The sequence below is a fragment of the Tyto alba genome, unplaced genomic scaffold (assembly GCF_018691265.1).
Source record: "Tyto alba isolate M040663 unplaced genomic scaffold, T.alba_DEE_v4.0 Super-Scaffold_44, whole genome shotgun sequence".
Lineage (NCBI taxonomy): Eukaryota > Metazoa > Chordata > Aves > Strigiformes > Tytonidae > Tyto > Tyto alba.
In genome coordinates, this window is record NW_024881320.1 from 3,445,362 (window position 1) to 3,465,658 (window position 20,297).

The window sequence follows — 20,297 nt, forward strand, 5'->3', positions numbered from 1 at the left end:
AACATAACAAGGCAGAAGCAGAATAGTGGGTTTATTTTCTTTAAGTAAGGGTTTATGCAAAATGAGTAACAGCTGAGGAGATAGCATCACCTCTGTGATCCAGCTGATCCTGGAGCCGTGCAAATTCAGCAAGTTCATTCAGTTCTTGAAACTGCCTGTCTGTTTTATGGCTCACCAGTGACCTGTAGAAGTGGACTGCAAACACAATGAAAATCAATCCAAAGGGAACCATAATAGACGTTGATGCAATGGCTGCTGCCTGTCCTGATGTGATGGTAGAACTGTTGCTCTGGAGTGGGTTATCAGTTTTCTTCTTTAAAGGAAGAAACTTCACCCAACACAGTAGCACCACCTCTGCAAGAAAGAGCAAAGTCCCAATGACAGTAGAAAATGCCCACGCAAGCTCAATGTGCCGATGCATACGCTCATGAGGAGATTCCTTTACAGAGTTGAGATTATGCACGTTGCTAACCGCCTCTATATTTGGAAGAATGCAGGTACTTATCATGAGTGCAAAAAGGTGAACTGCAACAAGGACAGTAGTACAGGCACTGAAGGCTATCAGGAGACCTTGAGGGTAGTCGTGTTCTGCATCCAGCTGAACTTCTACCATAGCGACCTGAAAAGGAAAGAGAAATGCAATTACCTATGTTATATATATCATTTGACTATAGATTATGTAAGGTTTAAATCATGTGTCTGGAAGATCATCTGATCCAGACAAAGTAATAGTCTGCATTTAAATTTCTCTTCATGTAAATCTGCACCTTTTTCATTAGGTCCACATTTAGGTCTTAGCAAAGGCCACCATTTTCATATTTACTGTTCTGTTGTAGAGCAAACCATCGGTATGCGTGAAAGTTCTTAACAGCACAACCACCTCCAGCTCATCCCAGCGAGACAACTGAACTTTGTCATCAACATACCTGGACTCCTTAAAATGAAACATTTCTTCTCTCCTATGTTATACCATAGAGGCAGCTTTTGATCTTTTACTATAAATTTTGCTGGGTATTAGGAATTGTGTCCCATACATATGTAGAATGATTACCATATGAAGTCTGTTGAAGTAGGTATCTGTAACATTAAAGTCCGTGATGTCAGCGGACTGTCTGTCACAATCTTGGTGGTCCTTTCACCTTGGATATTGGTTTTTAACTTTTGAAGAGCAGGAGCCTTTCATTAGAAAGATCACCTTTCCATGGGGCTCTCAACTATATTCTTTCATTCCAGATCAGTATTTCAGCAGACTCTAGAACACAGACCCAGAACATGAAAGTCTCCACAATATCCAGGGCAGCCAAAGAGGTTTGTTAGAGGCTGGGGGAAAGACAAACAGTCATCTCCCAGAAAAGATAATGTAGAGAGCTCCAAGACATCACTAGCTACTCTTACTCTGGAAGTTGTGTCTAGCCTCATCTCCGGGTGAGCGCTGCTATCTCATGAAGATGCTCCAAGGTCCAGTCCTCCACTGCTATATGCAGCTTTTCCCTTTTATAAGCTTAAGTTGTCAAGCATGACTGTGCTTAAGCAGCAGAAATTAGCATTAAATAACAGCACGAGGAAACTCAAACCCAGCTCAAATACTTTTGATAAAGAAAATTAACCAGCATGCCTTTTAACAGTGTTTAAAATTGTCATGTGGTTTTATGCATGTGCAATTGATGAGTGACATTAATCCCAGCAGTTCTCCTGGAAAAATAATCTTTCCTCATAAATTTGCCTTTCAAACAAAGCACAGTTCCAAAGAAAGGATAATGCAACAACGTCTCTAGTTTAGTGCTCTTTCTCAAAGGATCTCATTAAATTGGCAAAATACATTTAAAATGCAGAGAGAAAAAAATTAACAGCAATCTTAAATAAACACACATATACAAGATGTAAGGAAGATGCAGAGGCTGCCATTCAGCACAGTTCAGCCTGATCCACACACCAGTCCTTTCCGCACCTTGGCTGCCCACTCTTGTTCCTTCATTGAAATGACTCAACTTGCTAACCCTGCGAAAGCTAACCTGGATAAGAAGTGGTCATCTGCTCGCTTACTGAGCTGGGCTGTTTCTGCAATGCCTCTGATGAACAATGGAGCTGGCAGAGGCTGTACTAGGACCTCAAGACTCTTGGCAGCACTAAGCTATGAGCCTGCTCTTCTGTAACGTACCAGTTTGCCCTCAAAAAGACCATGAAACCAGTTCACACAACACAGTGCCTGAAACAAATCAGCTCTTTTGAGTCCCATCAGTACAGATTTAAGCCCATTGCCACATGCCTTTATTAATGGTTTGGACAGTACTCGGCCTATAGCATGCATTTCAAACACCTCAATTCTCATTGAGCTGATATGAACAAAATTTCATAAAGTATGGATGCAGGGAGACATAGGGTTTTGCTCAGGCATGTTTCAACAGGCATTCAAGGCCATTTGCCAGTATTTTAATTCCTTTATTTAAAGCTTTCATCGTCATAAGCCGAACCACCCAGCCAACTAGCAAACAGTTTCCAAGTGTTACAAGAAACTCAAGAAGAAATTATATTAGTGCATATACAGTTCTTGCTCAAAGATTTAAAAATACCATTTCTCAACTGTGGGAAACTTAATATTTGAGAGCGTAAACATTTGGTTGTCGGGTCTCCCTTCTGCAGGATTGTTAAGTCTCAATGCACTCGTGGGATGTTGGGCTTCCTGTGTTTTTCACAGAACAATTGCAATCTTTCACCACTGAGGATTAATTTTTGTACTTAAAGTTTTTTTCTTATAAATTTTCTGGTGCGTGTCTAGACTCAAAACCATCCAGCATGGCAAGACATTTTGATCCTTTATCCTGGTACTTATTATTTTAACACAACCATGACACTAAAGAGTTTCATAAGATGAAGACTTTATTTTCTTTTTCTTTTAAGAACTGATGTATTCAATTCACCAAATATTGAAGACATTCTCCATTTCCATTAATCAATGTCTCCATGTAATAATGGTATCAAGCACCTGATTCTGAACTTCAGTCAGTCTTAATTCCAACACACCAGCTGTGCTGGAGCTACTGTTCTCTTCCCATTTCAACAGAATATCAAGAATAAATATTTTCTTCCTCTTCTTAGCCTAGCCTGAGCTAAAAAGAAATGCTAAATAATTACATTCATTTTAAAGGTACCCATTTCTGATTTGGCTATAATTATATGCATGATCAAAACAAAATCTTGCAGGAAACCAGCTTAATTTAAATAGCATTCAGACACTCAGATAGCTGTGTGCCTAGACAACCACTGACAGAATCATAGAGACAGCTAGCTTTTAAAAGAAGATGTCCCAAACAGGAATCGAAGTTTTCCTGGGTTAAAAAGACTTCATTTTAATACTGCTGGGCGCTTCCTTACAAGAGTAAGTGTACGAGTACTCACAACTGTTATACACCAATGGTATAGCTTAAACCGGAGTTTGGGCTACACAAGCAAGGTTTCAGTTTATATGGCTGACAAATACATCAACACTGACCTGCTTTATACAAGAAGCTTGTTGTGTATGTAGATCCCAAATCAGCTCTCAGAAGTACTTTTCTGAAATCCAGCAAGACTGTAGTTGTTTACTTAAGACTTGTCACAATTTATACCATGAGCAGGAAGGGTGTAACTTCCTTCAGCCCAAACCATACCACGCAATTACTTACTGTAATTCCAAGTGTACTCTCTCCATAAGAATAATTATGAGTAGTATCAACATCATTTGAAAGACAGCTTAAGTACTAGTCTTCTAACATGCTGCCAGCTTATTTTGCACCAAGTAGCCACCACCACACACACTGCCGACTATTCCCACATTGGGATGCCAACGAGGTGTGAGTCAGGCAGAAGCAAGGCAGTCGGCCATCCCAGCCTTGAAGCCTCACATACACCTTCACACGGCTGAAGGCTGCAGGAGGGAGGTCACGTACTGCAAAGCACTGAGGGGAGGGCAAGCTCCCAAGGGAGGCTCCTGGAAAAAAACGGGGCATCCCATGGGGGAGGCATGCCTGGGCCAGTTTCAGCATCTTCTCCCAACTCAGTCCCTCCCATAGTAGTTTCCATGCACAGCCCTGATACGCTAAACGGGAGCCTGGCATTAGAAATGACACTTGAAGTTGTTTAAGTCGTACATGGCTATCCTGCCAGCAAGCAATATGACCTCCTTTCCATGGCTGGAACCAACAGGAAGAGTACTAGCTGCAGCAACTGCTGGGCCAGGGAAGATCTCACATCAAAGCGAATAACAGAAATGCTAAAAGGGACACAATAGCCTTCTGCTTTGAGGGAAAGCATTGCTATTTACCCACTTGGGAGACTCCAGCACCCAGAAAAATACTTCTACTGACACTGAAGGGATCACAGCTTTATGGGCTCAGCCCTCCAAAGGACGAGTTTAAGAGATACTCACTTTGAACATGAAGGGTATACTTAAGAGACATACACATTGGGTGCAGTGAAAAAATGTGATAGAAGCTAAAGGGTATGTGCATAAGAAACAAAAGACACAAGAGCTTTTTATGGGTTCACAGACAGCACAGGAGAAAATTATGCTGAAGCTAACTAGCTGGACAGAGACACCCATAAACAAAGAGAAAATGTTCTAAGTAGTAGCTGTAACTGACTGTGGTGTTAGAGACACCCTAAAAACAGGAGTGGGGGAAGCAAGAAAACATCTTTCCAATTCATTCAGGATGAACTAGATATTTCAGAACTCACTTCAAATGGAGACTTCTGGGGAGCCTGTAGGATGCAGAATGCCTGAGGGATTTCGACGTTTACTAAAGTTGATGGAAAGTCTCCAGGAGGGGCCCAGCAAAGCCTCCTTGTGTTCATGCCTGGCAGAGTAACTCCAGCTTGACCCAGAAGCGAAAAATCAGTTCATGTTTTCTGTCTCCTCAAACTGTCAAGGAAGCTAATTTGAGAACCTTTTCACTATAAACTAGCAAGACTGCCAGCTCTTTTCAATTGTAAGCCTCTGTTCTTTACTTCCTGGGCCAAGATTGAGCCAGGCACCTAAAACAAAAAGCTCCGTTTTTCATTATGAGGCCCCGTGCCTGCTTTCAAACAGTGATGCAAAGCATCAGAAGTTCTTCCCTCCTTCGCTCATGCTGCGATTTCAAAATGCACAGATCTCAGCTGCTCTTGTAAGGTAACACTTGCAAAACCAGGGCCCCAGTGAGCTCATCTGGTATGATCCAAATCCATGCGAAGCCTAAACTCACAGGTACATGCTGATGTTCCACACAGGAGGATGTTTTCCTGTGTTCTCTGTTAGGTTCCTACGCTGGTTCGGAAGACAGGCCCCTCGGGGCATGAACTGTTACTGACGGCTGCACAGTAGCCAATACAACGTGTTTCAGCACCTTCTCCTTCCCCACTTTCAAACCTTTGAACACTTTCTGTGTGATTTCTACTGTGCAGCTACCATGCTGCAAGCATCCTGCCTCGCTGCAGAACCACAGAATAACGACAGCTGGAAGACACCTCAAGAGGTCATCTGGTCTAATCCCTGGCTCAAAGAAGAGCTAACTTTAACTTCAGATCATCCTGCAGGTATGACTGACGTATTTACCACAGCTCTTGACAAAGCTGTAAATCTGAAATACAGCTTCTTGTCAAAATTAAAGGATTCACACGATGTTAGGACACAGGACTGGAGTTCTCATAAGCATAAGGAAGGTGGGCATTCAGATGCTTTCAAAGATAGCTGAATTGGGCACAGTCACGTTAAGGCTTCTGACAGCCCTAGATTTCAGAGTCTCAGCAGTCTTTATAATGCCATATTGCAAGAAATTTAACAATTTGCCCCCTAGAAGAATCCACATTTCAGTTTTATTTAATGTTTAATATCCTGAAATAAGTTCATTTCACTTGTGTATAATGCTTCCATATCTTATTAGACCAGAGTGGCTTAAAAGAAGATCCTTCTTTTTAAATAAAAATCAAAATCCTGAATGCTCAGGTTTCTATCCATACAAGAGCACTCACACAGTGCCTCTAATATCGACTCCACCACTTTGCAGAAGTGAGCTGTGATACACTAATAAAACAATTTTTGCCAGCAAAAATAATTTATAAAGAACCAGTCACATACATAGCTGCAAATGAAGCTCATATTGCTACTGAAACACAGGACAAGAAACTGTCCTGGTTTGTCACTTGTTCTTTTTTACCACAGCAACAGGACAGAAATGAATGACTTGCTTCAAATTTTAGCATTATTCCCCAGTTTTATAAGCTACTAGACAGTATGCTGGCTTTTACTTAAGTTGGTTTTAATTCAAGCATAACGTAAGCTTCAAATTAAATTCCTGCTTTAAGAGAGGGGTTTCTGAAATAAGAAGTATCCAGGGAAAATAAAGTATTACAGACAATGATCAGAAAGAAAACAAAAGAACTGTAGCAAAAGCCACCCATGTATCAGGTCATCCTGACATTCAAGACTTAACACACAAAAAAAGGCAACTGGTTTTTTTTATCATGTATAATAGCAATAGCAGTTAACAGAGTATCTGAGAGTTTTCTGACTTAATCATAGGCTTACATCTTTTTCAGAATCAGTAGCCACTGCTGTAGAGAAAAGGAAACAAAATGCCTTATCTCAAGTAAATCTGTGAGCTATTTATAGATGACTTCCTCTCCTACCCTTCCCCACAAAGATGATTCTGAGCGCTAGTCAGCAGGAATATAACACAGACTGGGAATCTGCACGGTATCTGCTATACTATCTCTCATGGTATCAAACACTAGCATTAACATAAAGCTGTGAGTCACGACTGAGTTCAGTGTGCCATGGATAGACTGCTTCAAACCAGACAGTCACAGCTATTCAAACTCCTCACTGCTGATCATAGTTCTGAGGAACACGTGTGGTCATGTCCCCAAGACACTCGATTTTAGCTAACTACATTCTGCAACAAGGGGGCTGCAGTCAACAACTACTGATGGCCCCACAGTGGGACAGCTGTAGATTTGTGCCCCGTATCCCACAAGATGCTATCTGACCAGCCTAAAGCTCCATCACAGATGCTCTCCTGTCCTTTGTATCTGACAGATTCAGACTAGAATCACAGAGCAAGAAGCCAGTCTTAATAAAAGTTACCAGGTTTAAATATAGACAACCTCATAATGACACATTTAATGGAATACTCTGAGAAAAGCTGGCTCTCAGTATGATCACCAACTTACTGCATCTACTGCTCATGCAGTTAGCTGCCTCACAGATTGTAACAAGCAAAATCCCTTTGGCAAGAAAAATGTCAGCTTCAAACATCCGTCTTAAAGACACCAACTACCTCTTAATGAACACAAGTCTAGAATTATCTGTATACCTTTGCAAAACTGTTCTCACCTTCTCTTCCACGGCCACAGCTACCATTCCTAAATCGGAAATTAAGAGGACAAGACAATTTTTATACAGCCTAGCATGCCAAGAATGGCTTAAAAGAAAGCTGTGTTGATCAAACATCACGGTTGCATTTTGTAAGGGTCCATCCACACAGTGAGAGGATGATGCAAATCTTACCAGGAGAAATGTATGAGTGCTACAACACCTTCACCTCGCTGGACCAACACACACCAAGGTAAAATTGCACATGGTGATCGCCAAAATATTTCAATCAACATCTATCTGCAGAATTATTTTCTTACCTTCACTTGTTGCAGCTAGAACTAGACCTGACTACATCTCGTTATCCATACAGTCACAAGTGCAAGTGACTTCATAGCACGCACTACTCAGCGGGGTGAAAAAAAAAAAAAAACACTTGCATAGAAGTGGTTTCTCCAAGTCTCACGGTTCACATCACAAGGTTATTTCAATAACAAATTTTATCTTCTGCCCCACTGCTTGTCTATGTGTGGGACCACAGGGGAAAGCTGAGATCGAGACAGGTGTCATGGCATCATGGGAAATTAGCACTCCTCTGGCTGCCTCCTGAGCTCCCGAGTTGGTCAGTTGCTATTTTCCTGACAGTACTATTCACTCCCAGAGCCAGAGGTGCAGAGCCAGGCTCCCACAGAGTGTCTGCACCATTCATTAAGAGTTATAAACAACTCATAGAAAGACTCTGTATGAGCCAGAATCAGTCACCGGAAATTAAAAAAGACAAGTCAAAATAATGATCTTATTACTGGTTTATACAGAAAAGAATGTAAGCACCATTTATCCATTAGTCTAGAATGTTGTCTCTGTGGATTTTACGTTGCAGAATGGCAAAACACATTAATATCTGCTAAAGCTAACACCAGAATACAAATAGGGGATTTAGTATTATTTTACTAGTGAACATGAAAAGGCAACAGCCATATAATCTGAGTCACCACATCTGGAGAAGGTAGTATATCTACACAGTGTTACAGTAAAACTATTCAGTAAGTACAAAGTCAGATCAGGCAGCACAGCAGGGAGAAGAAACACTGGCTCAGTATCACCCTTACATCCTCCAAACTACAGCAGCCACAAGCAGCCACGCCACAGCTGCTGTGAGACAGAGAACAGTAGGAGCCCAAAATACTCCACATTGCCTGCCCTGCTCATCTCCAACCGTGAGACAGGGATGCTCAAAGGAGCAACAAAATGTTGCCTTCATAACTGGAACAGAAGAAACCTTTTATATAGGGGAAAACTGAATTTAGAACACAGTGCTAACCTGGAAGTGCAATAGTGATATGAAAATTAAGTGGCAGCAGAAGCGATGAAACCGGGTGTGTGATACTTTCCTGCAGGTTACAGAATCCCACTATTTCACATTACTCTACCAGCAATCCAGTTAAATAGATCTAAAACAACTTCTACAGAGAGACCATTTTAGTATTTCATACTGCAGAGTAACCTTTACTAAACAAGGACTCTACTGTCTAGAGTATCTGTACAGCATTGACAGCAGCGGGCGAGTCCTACCTAGCATTACTTCAACATCAACTGTTGTTATGGCAATCAGTTTTGTATTTATCACTGCATTCAGTCTTCCACAAACAGGACCGAAGTTGTCTTCAGAAAACCATATTGGCTAGATTTCAAAGGCAAGAGTTGACAATTCCTTGATGATACTCAGTATTTGAAACATATATTAGCATCTAGACAACAGTCCAGCCAGCTTGAATCATAAGAGATATTAAAAATAAAACTGTGCTGTCTCGTAAATAATATCCTTCAAATCCTAAATACAACAAAGCCAACCATAGCGTATAATTTGAACCTCTAGTTTAGGCTTATTTTCACAAAGTTGTTAATTGGTGGAAGATGATATTGAGGTTTTCAGTTTGATGACTGTTGGGCTCTAACAACTTCCCTATGATTTGTGACTGTGGTATTGCCATGTTGTCACAATGACAATATGTGATGCATCCCTGGTGCCAAAATGATGCTAACCAGCCAGTTTAATTGTTCAAACAAAAATAACCTGCCACCAGCCTGTCTACACTGGAGCTCTTGGTACCGCTACTGGAAGTGTGGATGAGCTAGTGCTTGCAGTACTGGGTATATTCTGCATTTCCAGCATTCAGATAAACTGGATTAAGAAATAAAACCAAATAAAGCCAGGCATGGCAGAGGGGGGAAATCATGTATCGATATCTGGGATGTAACACAGAAGTAAGAAACAGTCAATGCCTCCTCTAGTGCATGGAAGGAATTGTCTATTCTTTCATGGACTGCATGTACCCTGCAACCTACAATTTCTCAACCTTCAACAACTAGGGGTATTAATATGACTTGCTGGCCCCATAAATTGGCAAGAATATAAACCTCCTAGATTTCCTCTCAGACACTGGATGACAGCATCCATGGAAACCTGCACCAGCTCAGGTTTACTTGTGGGATCTTAGCTCTAATACCACCTTGCAATCACCAGACCCTGGAACTGTTTCTGAAGCTAAACCATGATGTGTAGCTCGAAAACAAAACTAATTGTAAAACAGGTTTTTAATCAACCTTCTCTGTGGAAGCATAACACTTGTGAGTGTGTAACCTGGCTGATCGTTTCATACTCTACACATCACTGACCTAGGCAATCTCTAGACTTTGGCATGCATCTTTTAACTGTGGTATGTGTAACCAATCTGGAGGGAATAAACTTTGCAAAATGGCTGCAGTTACAGGCAAAATTAGTCCAAAATAAAGGAACAGGTTAGTGGGGATAAATTTAGCTCATACTGGAGGATGCAAGTACTGTTTAATTAAAGAGCAAGAATCAATGGGGCTGGCATGGAAATGAGCACATTCTGCTCCTGACAATTCCCATCACTTTGCTGGGTGGTCCTGGATGTGTCATTTAGGTTCTTTCTTCCTTGTGTCCCTAGGGAAAACAGAGGAACAATGACACTTAATTGCTGTTGTAGCTTTAGATCCAAGACTAGATTGTATTTTAGCAGCATTTTATTCAAGTATCAGGTGCCAAAAAATCTGCTGAATTTAGTAAACAATGCACAGGCGTGACAGCAGAAAGGGCTCTGCTTTTCAAGGCAGAAGGGCAACTTCAAAAGATAAGCAAAGTTATTCAAAAGAAATCTAAAAATACTTGAAAGTTAAGTCAGCTTTTCTGAAAATAAATTAGGAAGTCTCAGAAGACTATCTGCCATAGCAAAACCAATGAGGCTACAAGGTGATTTCCTGCATGACCTTGTTATAGGAAGGGAAAAAAAGTGGAATTTTTTGGGGGGCAATTTCCATAAAATTAAAATATGATGAATGTTCACATGTAACATTCCTGGCAACTAGAGATTAGAACAAATTGGCTTTTTCCTGAAATACCCTAAACAATAAATTCAAAAGCAGCAGTTTTAAAATGTCTGACACTCAACTCCTAGGACTCTTCCAGAGAATCAAGAAAGAAGACATCTCACCTCGTACACCCATGGGATTTTGAGAATCCACACTGCATATATTTAGAAGAAAGCCAAAGGGATTTAAGAGATTTAAATATGACTGTTAAATAATAGTATTTTTACTAATGGAGATATAACCTCTCCCAGATGAAAATTTATAAAAATCAACTAACTACAGCTTTTTTCCATGTTCTCTCTCTCAGCGTAAAAGCCTGAAGAAACCACCCTGACGAGTGTACAATACGAAAAACTCATTAGCAGCAGTGCTGAGCTACAGTCCTGATGCATGTTACCCAAGGAGAACCAACTCAAATATGCTGCTGCACCAACACAGTTGCCTGTCAGTCAAACGAATAGCAGTCTACCACCACCCCTGAAGAGTTGTCATCTGTTTTTAGCCACTGAAGGAGGACAGTGACATTTATTTGACCGTCAGATGGCTGCTGCAGACCGGCTGCTACGTTTTCAAACAGCATCCTCTAATTAGAGCAATGGCTCTTAAGGGGAATGTATCTTATGTTTGAAAATACCTTGTTAAAAGTGGGGCAAAAAATAAAACAAAGCAAGTCAGAGCCGTACAATCCGTACAAAGCATTTTTAACACATATGAATAAAGGGGCTGGCTGCAGAGTTAGCAGCTCAGTGTGTCAGAGGAGTGGACATATGAAGCCTTTAAGTTACCACATTTCAAACTATATGGAGCTTTCATTTGAGACGATTATGATTACTAGACTACGTTTCTATATCAAACGCGAGAAGCAAAAAACATACTAGCAAAAAACACGTTTTCTAAAACACACAAAACTCCAAACAAAGCAACACCCAAGATTTCCTTTAAAAAAACCATCGCAACCGCAAATGACTAATGATGGATGCAATGAGTCGGAGGGACACCATCAACTTTAATCAGTTATTTTTCCTAATTTATCTGAAAATAGCTCCAGTGCAACACCTGCCCTCGCATGCGTTTGCACAACGTGTGCGGTTGTGGTACGGGAAGCAGAGTGGGAGTACAAAGTATCGAACCTTGGAAGAGCTGCGGGACTTTCTGTGCACAGCCGGCTTTGCTGTTGCCACCAGACCACGAAGCGAAACAGCGAAAAAAATACACGTTAACCTCCACATTTACAGCACCGTACGGTGTTTCCTATGAGAGCAAGCAGGAGGAGCGTCCCGCCAAGGGCGATTTTTAGCATGCAGAGCATCCTCCACAGGAAAAACAAGCAGCGAGCAAAAAAATTCTACACGAGGTATCGGACCTACTGAGAGGAGATAAAAGCCGCGAGGCAGATTCTAACTCGCGGCGCGACAGCTCTCCGCAGAAAACGAGCTACCGATGAGAGCCCACCCGGAGCACCCCACCCGGCCTCGCTGCACCCCACGCGGTCCCCGCGCCTCCTCCTCCTCCTCTTTCTCCGGCCCAGCCGCCCTGGCCCCGGCTGCCCGGAGGGTTTGAGGCCGGGTCGGGCCGGGCTCTCAGGGCAGAGGCGCCAGGGCCCGCCCCGGGGTGCCACCCGCCGCCTCAGCGGGCTGCGCTCATCCCCGTCCCTTCCCTCGGCCCCGCTGCAGCCGCCCGCCCGCCCGCGGGGAAGCGGCGAGTTCCCCTCTCAGAAAAAGGAGAAGCGGCGGCACCGCTCCCCGCAGCCGGCAAGGCCGCGGGCCGCCTGCCATAGCCCCTTGCCCGCCGGGCGAGGCCGACCGCTCACCATGGCGAAGCCGGAGAGCAGCGCGGAGGTGCGACTGGACGCTTTCAGCTTAGCGCGGCTCAGGTAGAGCTTCCGCCAGGACAGCGCCTGCATCGAGTGCTCGTTCAGGCTCATGGGCTCCGGCTGGCGGGGGCGGGCGGAGAAAGGGAGCGGAGCGGGAGGCTGCCCAGGGGCTCCTTCCGGCGGCAGAGCGAGGGCACCAGCTGCGCTAACACCCCATGGCGCCCGGCGAGCGGCTCCGCTGCCGGTGCTGGGGCCGCGCCTGCCGCCGGGAGCCTGCGCGCCGCCGCCCGCCCAGCACCGCCCCGCCGCCGCCTCATTGGGCGGCCCGGCCCTGCCCGGCCCCGCGGCCGCTTCCCGGCAGCCCTCGAAGGGAGCCCGAAGGCGGGCGGGCGGGCGTCGTGCCCCGCAGGCCGCTTCCCGCCGAAGCCGCCGCTGTGGTGAGGGGAGCTGAGGGGGGGGGCGCGGGGAGCTGCGCGCTGAGGGGGGGCGCGGCCTCCTCGCTGCCATGAGCGGGTTCTGCCCCTGAGGGAGCGGCGGCCCCGCCGGCCTCCGGAGCGGGTCCGTGGAGGGCGAATCCCCGCTGCAAGGCCCGCCTGCAGGCCTCCGGGTGGCTGCGGCGGCAGGGCGGGCGAGCAGCCTCCGGTTGGAGCGTAGTTGACGGGAACTGGTAGTTCCTCGGTTTTCTACATCTCTGTTCCTCGGTTTGAGCTAGGATGGGATGGGGTGCCCCCCTACTCCATCCCCACCTTTCGCTGCCTTGCCTCAAAACGCTACCACAAAGCCATTTGTCAACTACTTCCTTCTTCAGCCTCCCCTCCTAAAAAGCTGAAATACTTAAGCTACATCTGTCCCGTGAATCTAAACCAGTTTGAGCACCCAGCCTTGCTTCCAATTAAAACCGATCCACCTAACTGTTTATCATGCAGTTAAGGTTTTCATAACCGTTTTGTACACCCAGAGCTCCTGATAAACTTGTTTTTTATCAGCAGGCAGTTGATAAAGTTGATAAAGCAGAACATTTCAACAGCTATGTATATGCCAGTGTTGAAAGATTTTTTTTATTACCACATTCATGCAAACTCTTTAAACCATAATTTATTTTTTCTGTGTTTTACAGAGGGGAAAATGAGGCATATAGCAGAACTCCATAGAAAATACATGGCACAGTTATGAAGATGATTTCTGAAAAGGTGAGACAATACAGTGCTTGTTCCACATCAGACTTGTGGGTCTGCTGAATTAAGGGATGTGTAAGAAACAAACCCTTTGCTGTTGATTTTTAGTAAGAAAAATACGATTTTAGCAATAGAAATACTACTGGACAAGGATACTTTTACTATTTACAGGCACATGGATGATCACATACTAGCTGAATCATTACAATGCTAGTTCCACTAGAAATCAAAAGCCTTCGTGACTTTCTATTACTGCCTTGAAATTTTCCACCTTATTTACAAGTAGGAAAAAGGGGCATTGTCTTCAACATTTTTGCTTTGTTCCTCTTCACACCTTTTTCTGATTTGCAAGGTCGTTTATTTAAGTATTCACAGTAAAGGTGATGACAGTCCATACCAACAAAAAAAGGTGTAGTTGAAGCATCCAAGAAAAAAAAAATATTTGAAGTCCTCAGAGGCATTCCCTGAAAGTACAATTTCTTAACACAAAGATTTAATCTGATTTCTTTCTCAGGAAATAAATGGAGTTGTCCTCTTCTTATAAACAATTTTTGGTTAGATTTTTATCTACAGGGGCATTAAAACACCTGTAGAAGAGTAAGTTTTACTTAGTCTTTCCATAAAAGCCTTTGTTGTTGTATAAATGACTCCATGGAATGTTTGCCACCTTCTTTCTCTTTCATGAGTGACAGTACTACTGTATAGGATCCATTTGAGTGAAAGTCCGGCATAAATTAGCATTATAAAATACTACTGTTTTGTTCAATGTGCTTTAATTCCTAAAAAAAACACTCAGAAGACCCCATCAGCCCAATCAGCGTTTTCTGATGCTGTTTTCCACTGATGCCTTAAGCTAAGTCTGAGCACCACACTGCAAAGCAATGAGTAACAACCACATTGTGATTTCATTACCACATTTTACTTGGAAGATAGGATAACCATCAAAAAAGATTAATGTAAAATTTCCTTCACATCTTAAGCAAACATTTAAGTCTCTGTCATTTAGTTTCTGTGGAATCATATATTTAAAAATATTTTACATTGTTGCTTATAAGCTATGAAAAATGTTTATGTACATGTACATAACCAAGATGGATTGTTCACTGTTTTTTCTCATTTCTGCACAAAAATATGGTTGAACTGTAACATCATGGGTGAGTACTACTGCACAAGTAATACCCGGGTCTTGACCTGTTCTCTAAAATCAGATTTCCCTGAGAAAATAAAAGAAACTGCAAGAGACGTAGAGCTGAGAAGGATTTCAAGTGTCTTTCTGAAAAATTGTATTAAAATAGACTCTGAACTCACCATTTCTCTACTCTTCTGTCCATCACTCCTATTCCTGTTTACCAGGAAGGGCTCTGAAAGATATAACCATATTGCACACTGATGTACTGTGGAGTCCGTATTTCATTAAAAGAAACAGTATGGAAAAGGACCTACTGAATCAGTAAAGAAATCTCATCCCATCTACTTTTCCAAACAAAACGGGTAATTTTAAGCTTCCAAGCCCTCCAGCATGGTAGCTTTAAAATTAACATTATTCCCTTTTCTATCAGAAATAAAAAATCGGTTTGTTAATATGAAAACATAAATTAAGGACCAAGCTTTCTTCTGCAACTAAAACATTAGAACTGTAGCAGTGTACTCTTTTCCCCCTTTATGTTCCATTTTATAGCTCCATTCTGAAATATGAACTAAACAGGATAAATTCTTTTATTTCCAACTCTAATTACTCATTATTACACACCTCTATACTGACACTCTAGAGTTAGCTGAAACAAAAAGAGCCAGTCTTCCTTAATTAACTCTTACAAATGCTTCAGGGAGTTCTGAAATCATGCTGGAGTTCAAAGCTGTGGTTTGATGGTACCTCTGATCAGTGCAATTGCAGAAGGCCACCAAAAGGGTGTAGTCCTGCACTCTTCCTTCATCTCACCCCATTCTCCTCTCCATCCTGTACATTATGCCGATCAAATGGCTACAGAGCTTCAGTGAATTGACCTAATGAAAAAAAAACCAACCGTGTTTTTTTTCCTTAATGGGTGAGTTTTCTGCTGGATCAGGTCACTGAACTGACTTACCCTGTGGCTGCATGAACACTAGACCTAATGCAGGAGAAATGAGGGACATACAAGCAAGAGAAAGGGAACTGGCTCTTTCAGTAGCAGGCTGTTATTACCTCTAATTAGAGATAATGTCAACCCATTCTCTGGATCATTTATGCATGAACACAATCGGAGCAGGTGGCAGAAGTCCAAGTTTCTTTCCAGAAAGCCCTGAGAAATCTACACTGTCACAAGGATACTCATAGGTTTTTTTCTGCTAAAAATTTACTTCTCTATTTTCTGTAGGAGGACTGAATAAGAATAGGTTTGCTGAGTACCATATGATTAATGTGATGTGGTACTGAGCATGCAAAGGTGCTACCCTTCACATAGCAGTTTTTCTAAAACATATTTCCAGCTTCACATGCAAATCACCACTTCCATTTGTTCCTGTTATTGTACCAAAACCAAATCAGGTTACCACAAAATGGCAACTATGGTAGATCGGCATTAAAAACAACACACTCGAAGGTGAAGTTGCAAAAGGCAAATAAAGGTTTTTTCAGCAGTCCCAAGCAGCAGGGAGGTTAAGGCCAGCATCTCTGCCAGTCTCATCTAAAGTAGAGCTTAAAGTTTAGTTGATGGAATTTCTGCAAAGATTTTGATCTGCCATGTCTAGAAAAATTGTATAATTTTTAACTTCATAAAATAATGAAATGGATAAATATCTAGACTTCCATCTTAACCCAGAGTAATGTATAGAATGGTGAGTCTTACAGGATAAAATATACTTCTAAAAATGTTTTAAGATTATTTCAGTCCATTCTCTCCAATGGGAAATAACCATGTATGAAAGCTCAGTAGGGGCAAAATGAACCCATTTCTTTATACAGCCTTCCCAAGCACAGTGCTATAGTTCTTATTTTAGCATGAGCCCTGCAGTACAAGTTTAATTAACGACAGCTCCTAGTTCCAAGCTAACAGTGTCAGGATCCAGCACATTGTCATGATTAGATGTTAAATAATTTAAGTTACATTAACGTCCAGCAAAAAAGTGGTTTGTTTTTTTTTTTAACACAGTTCAGACTAGCCCCTTTCTCAATAATCACTGCTCCCTTTTCACAGTATTGATATCTGAAGGTTTTTTTCCCCTATTTTTGACTGTGAAGAAACCCAGCCTTGCGGCAGCCCTGCCAAAACCCAGCTCTCAGCACCGCTGGAAACCTGTGGCATGACCTGCTCAGAGGGAAAACGAGCCCTGACCCCCATCTGCCAGTGCTTAACCTGTGTCCTGGAGCATGCAGGTTTAATATTGCATCTAAATGTTTTTATCTTATCTAATGCAGCTGTGGATATTCTCATCATCCACAGCCTACCGCCCCCCCTTTTTTCCCCAGTTCTTTTGAGACAGGTTTTTTGTTATTAATACACAGACTAGAGTGTTATTTCAATGGTAAAATTAATTGTAGTTTAATAAACATTTCTGTCTTAAAAGAAGGTTAAAAACATGTTTTCTATTTTTGGAGATCTATAGATTAAAATTGTTGTATTTCTGAAACATATTTACTTCCATACTTCAATAATATGCTGTGGTATTTCGAGATGCATGTGATTATACAGTCTTTGGGTTTGCTTGATACACTAAGAGTCTCAAATTGTTCATGTCAAAAAAAAAAAAAGACTTAGAAAAATTAGTTGATTGTCTTTTATGTCTGTGTTTTGTCTTTTTTGGTGGACTTTTGTAGAATGGATGGATTATGGTTTTTTTTGTCTGATGATTCTCTAGTAACATCCATTTATTTTGTACAAGTACTCTGGCCTCAATCCTACAGATGTACACATGCATTTAATTTTAAGATCGAGTAATCTTGGCTGAAAGGTCAACATATGCATACATCTCTTCAGAATTATGGATTAATAATGCACTTGCTATAACAGACATCTGGAATCCACACTTCAATATATAGCCTATACAACACTTCTATATGATAATAAAGTCCAATCCTCTCCAAATAGGGAGATGTTAGAGAAAGCTTACATGGTTTTTCAAGATTCTGCAAACAGTTATTGGCAGATGCAGAAGCTCAATGATTTAAGTCCTAAGTTAGAACTCTATCCTCCCCTGCCTTTATTCACATCTCAGGGTTCATTAAAATACAGATCTTTCCAAAGAGATGTTAGGCAAGGCCCGCAAAGTTGAATTTTAATGTGTTTTATTTTTTGCATAATAGTTAATGCGTTTGATATAGTACCTAGAACACAATTGGCTATGCAAAGTGCAGCTGGATGCTATATGAATATGTTTCTGTTGGTAGAAGCAGACAGCAATAGTAAAGAAAAATGCCCTATTTTAAGAGAAGTTTCAGTCTCTGTTTAACTGATCTGAGAATTAAAGCCATGGAAAGACAACAGTTTGAAATGTATTTCTGAGATTTGTGTGGGTTAGATCAGAGCACTTCCAATTTTTGCTGGCCCGGGAGAGACAACAGTGAACAAGTACTGTACCAGAGGTAGAAACACGTTTCTTCCCAACATCCATCTCATAAAACTGCAGAAACCAAACCTGAGGAGCACTGCCAAAGCCATCAGCCCCCGGCCCTGGGTTCAGGTACACTTTGATGTTCCCTTTCTTGGGGAGGCAAAGGATGTCACTTCAGAGAGGAGCCACACTTTGGAACCTGGAGGCTGTTCAAAACCTCCACGTTGACCCTGCTATTGCAGTCAGATGGTCCCAATATTTGCTCAGCATCAATTCAGAGTAGATGTGAGTTGGTGTTCGAGAAATTAGACCCTTTGATAGTTTTACAAACCTGCAGTATCACCAATACTTGAGATTTTTTTCTATCAGCATCTTTTATATGATTTTTACTTACTTTTTCATGTGATTTTTAACTACCTGTTGTACATGAATATTACAAAGGCAATTTTACTTTATTTAGCACTGAATACATACATGATAGAAATTGGAACCCCTTCTCACAAGACAAATATAGGTGCAGATCTGGAAGCTTTTATGCCCCAGCCGGTCTTTGCCTCCGGTGGGGCCGCGGTGCCGGCTACCGGCTGCGGGAGCAACACATGCACCGGGCAATCAGGGTGCTTAACCGATCACAGCAATCAATCCGAATTCCGTATACGCCAAGATTATTTTCCAGGGTTTGCTCCGTTCATTCCCCCCCACTCTTTTGTACGGCAATCCTCCAAAACTGCCCGCGGGTTTAAAACGTGAGACTGGGCAGCCGGTGCTCTCCCCCCCACCCCGCGTTTAAACACAACCCAACTCCCAGGGCACATCCCGGGGGGTCGCGGCTCGCACCCACGCAGGAACCGGCCGCGCTTTTGTGGTGGGGGTGGGTGTCCCGTCTCCCCTCTCCCTCCCTCCGCGGGGCGCCGCGCTGCCCCGCCGCCGCTCAGCGCCTGCGTACCGCGCCCGCTGCGCACTCGTGACCGGCCGCGGCGGGGCCGCCGGAGCTGCCCAGCGCCGGTACCGCACCGGGGCCCCCGGACACTGCCCCCCCCCGCCCCAATCCCCCCTAAACCTCCTCCCCCCCCCCCCCCCCCCCCTGTTTACGTTCCGGGCACTGCGACGCCTGCGCCCCCTCTCCACACGCAGTGCCTGAAAATGGTGCCTTAGGACTTTGCAAAACGCATCGCCGCCACCCCCCTCCCCTTCCCTCCCCCCTCCTCCTCTTCCCACCCCCCCACCACCAAAAAAAAAAAAAAAAAAAAAGTGCTGGTGCAAAATTGCAAAACTTTAGAGAGACCTGGATGGCTTTTGTTTTTCCTCCTCCCCATTTGGGCCAAAAATGCAGGACAGGAACTGTTGACAATTAAGTGATGAAACTCTCCAAAAAAATGGAGGCAGAGAAAGACTCTGGAAGAAGATTGGTGTGTAGCTGGCTTCTGCCAATTTCCTATTTGTGCCTTTTAATTGATATTTGTTTAATTGTTTGCAAAGGGAGAAATGCATGTAAAGCGTAGGCAGCAGAGCGAGTTAGTTTACGAGAGAGTAGCTTAGACTCTGGGGAAGGGGGTGGAATTTAACCGAGGGGAAGGAGAGGGTGGGACGATAATATATATATTTTTTTTTTTTTTTTTTTTTTTTTTTTCCTCCTGTGGGTAAGGGTTTGTGATGATCCGCCGCGCGTGTGTGGAGGGCTGGCTGCCGGGGCGGATTTGCAGGGAAGAGATCTGCCAGAGGCAGCTGTACATCGGGACGTGTCCCCCCCCCCCAAAAAAAAAAAAACAACAAAAAAAAACAACCAACCCCCCCATCCCCTCCACCGGGGCACCTACCTTTGTGCGCGGCCGCGGGGCCCCCGCCGACTCCAGCCCCGGCTCCGCGCCCACCCGCAACTTCCCCGGGGGAGCGACACCGGCCTCAGCCGAGCCTAACCCCCTCGCACCCCCAGCTCCTTCGTATTTAGCATTTAACTCGCCCCTGGCCCGCACCCCCCCCCTCCAAACTCCCCCATTTCGGCGCTGTAAAAGCGCGCAGGCTCCCGCCGCGGCGGAGCAGCGTGCGGGGCACCGGGGGGGGG

At 43.4% G+C, this 20,297-nt stretch overlaps 2 protein-coding genes across 11 annotated transcripts in view; one reads left to right on the forward strand and one right to left on the reverse strand.

The window, feature by feature from the left end:
- Nucleotides 1-10: 10 nt before the first annotated feature.
- ORAI1 (ORAI calcium release-activated calcium modulator 1) lies at nucleotides 11-20,297 on the reverse strand. 4 transcript variants are annotated; one of them, XM_042805716.1, is made up of 4 exons: nucleotides 20,053-20,297; nucleotides 15,582-15,712; nucleotides 15,017-15,069; nucleotides 11-619 (listed from the first exon to the last, which is right to left on the reverse strand). In XM_042805716.1, exons 2-4 carry the CDS (start codon nucleotides 15,640-15,642, stop codon nucleotides 53-55), a joined length of 681 nt encoding a protein of 226 aa, XP_042661650.1. In that variant the 5' UTR covers nucleotides 15,643-15,712; nucleotides 20,053-20,297; the 3' UTR covers nucleotides 11-52. The 4 variants fall into 4 exon arrangements, with proteins under 4 accessions (XP_042661650.1, XP_042661651.1, XP_032864268.1 ...); XM_042805717.1 differs by lacking the exon at nucleotides 15,582-15,712; XM_033008377.2 differs by lacking the exon at nucleotides 20,053-20,297 and having other exon boundaries at nucleotides 15,582-19,275.
- KDM2B (lysine demethylase 2B) overlaps nucleotides 12,863-20,297 on the forward strand; it is a 125,304-nt gene continuing 117,869 nt past the window's right edge. For 6 of the 7 annotated variants that reach the window (XM_042805709.1, XM_042805712.1, XM_042805711.1 and 3 more), the window contains exon 1: nucleotides 19,494-19,644. In XM_042805709.1, coding sequence (XP_042661643.1) covers nucleotides 19,594-19,644 — 51 coding nt within the window. In that variant the 5' untranslated portion in view covers nucleotides 19,494-19,593. Of the gene's footprint in view, nucleotides 12,971-13,650; nucleotides 13,724-19,493; nucleotides 19,645-20,297 lie in introns of those variants that run through there. The other variant, XM_033008364.2, reaches the window with a different exon arrangement.

Bases quoted from the DNA above. Each gene is read 5' to 3' on its own strand.
- ORAI1 (XM_042805716.1), bottom strand. From the start codon at position 15,642: ATGAAGGAAGAGTGCAGGACTACACCCTTTTGGTGGCCTTCTGCAATT. The intron at 15,070-15,581 runs GTACCATCAAAC...TATATCTTTCAG, and splicing joins TGCAATTGCACTGATCAGAG to AGCCCTTCCTGGTAAACAGG. The intron at 620-15,016 runs GTGAGTTCAGAG...TTTCCTTTTCAG, and splicing joins GACAGAAGAGTAGAGAAATG to GTCGCTATGGTAGAAGTTCA.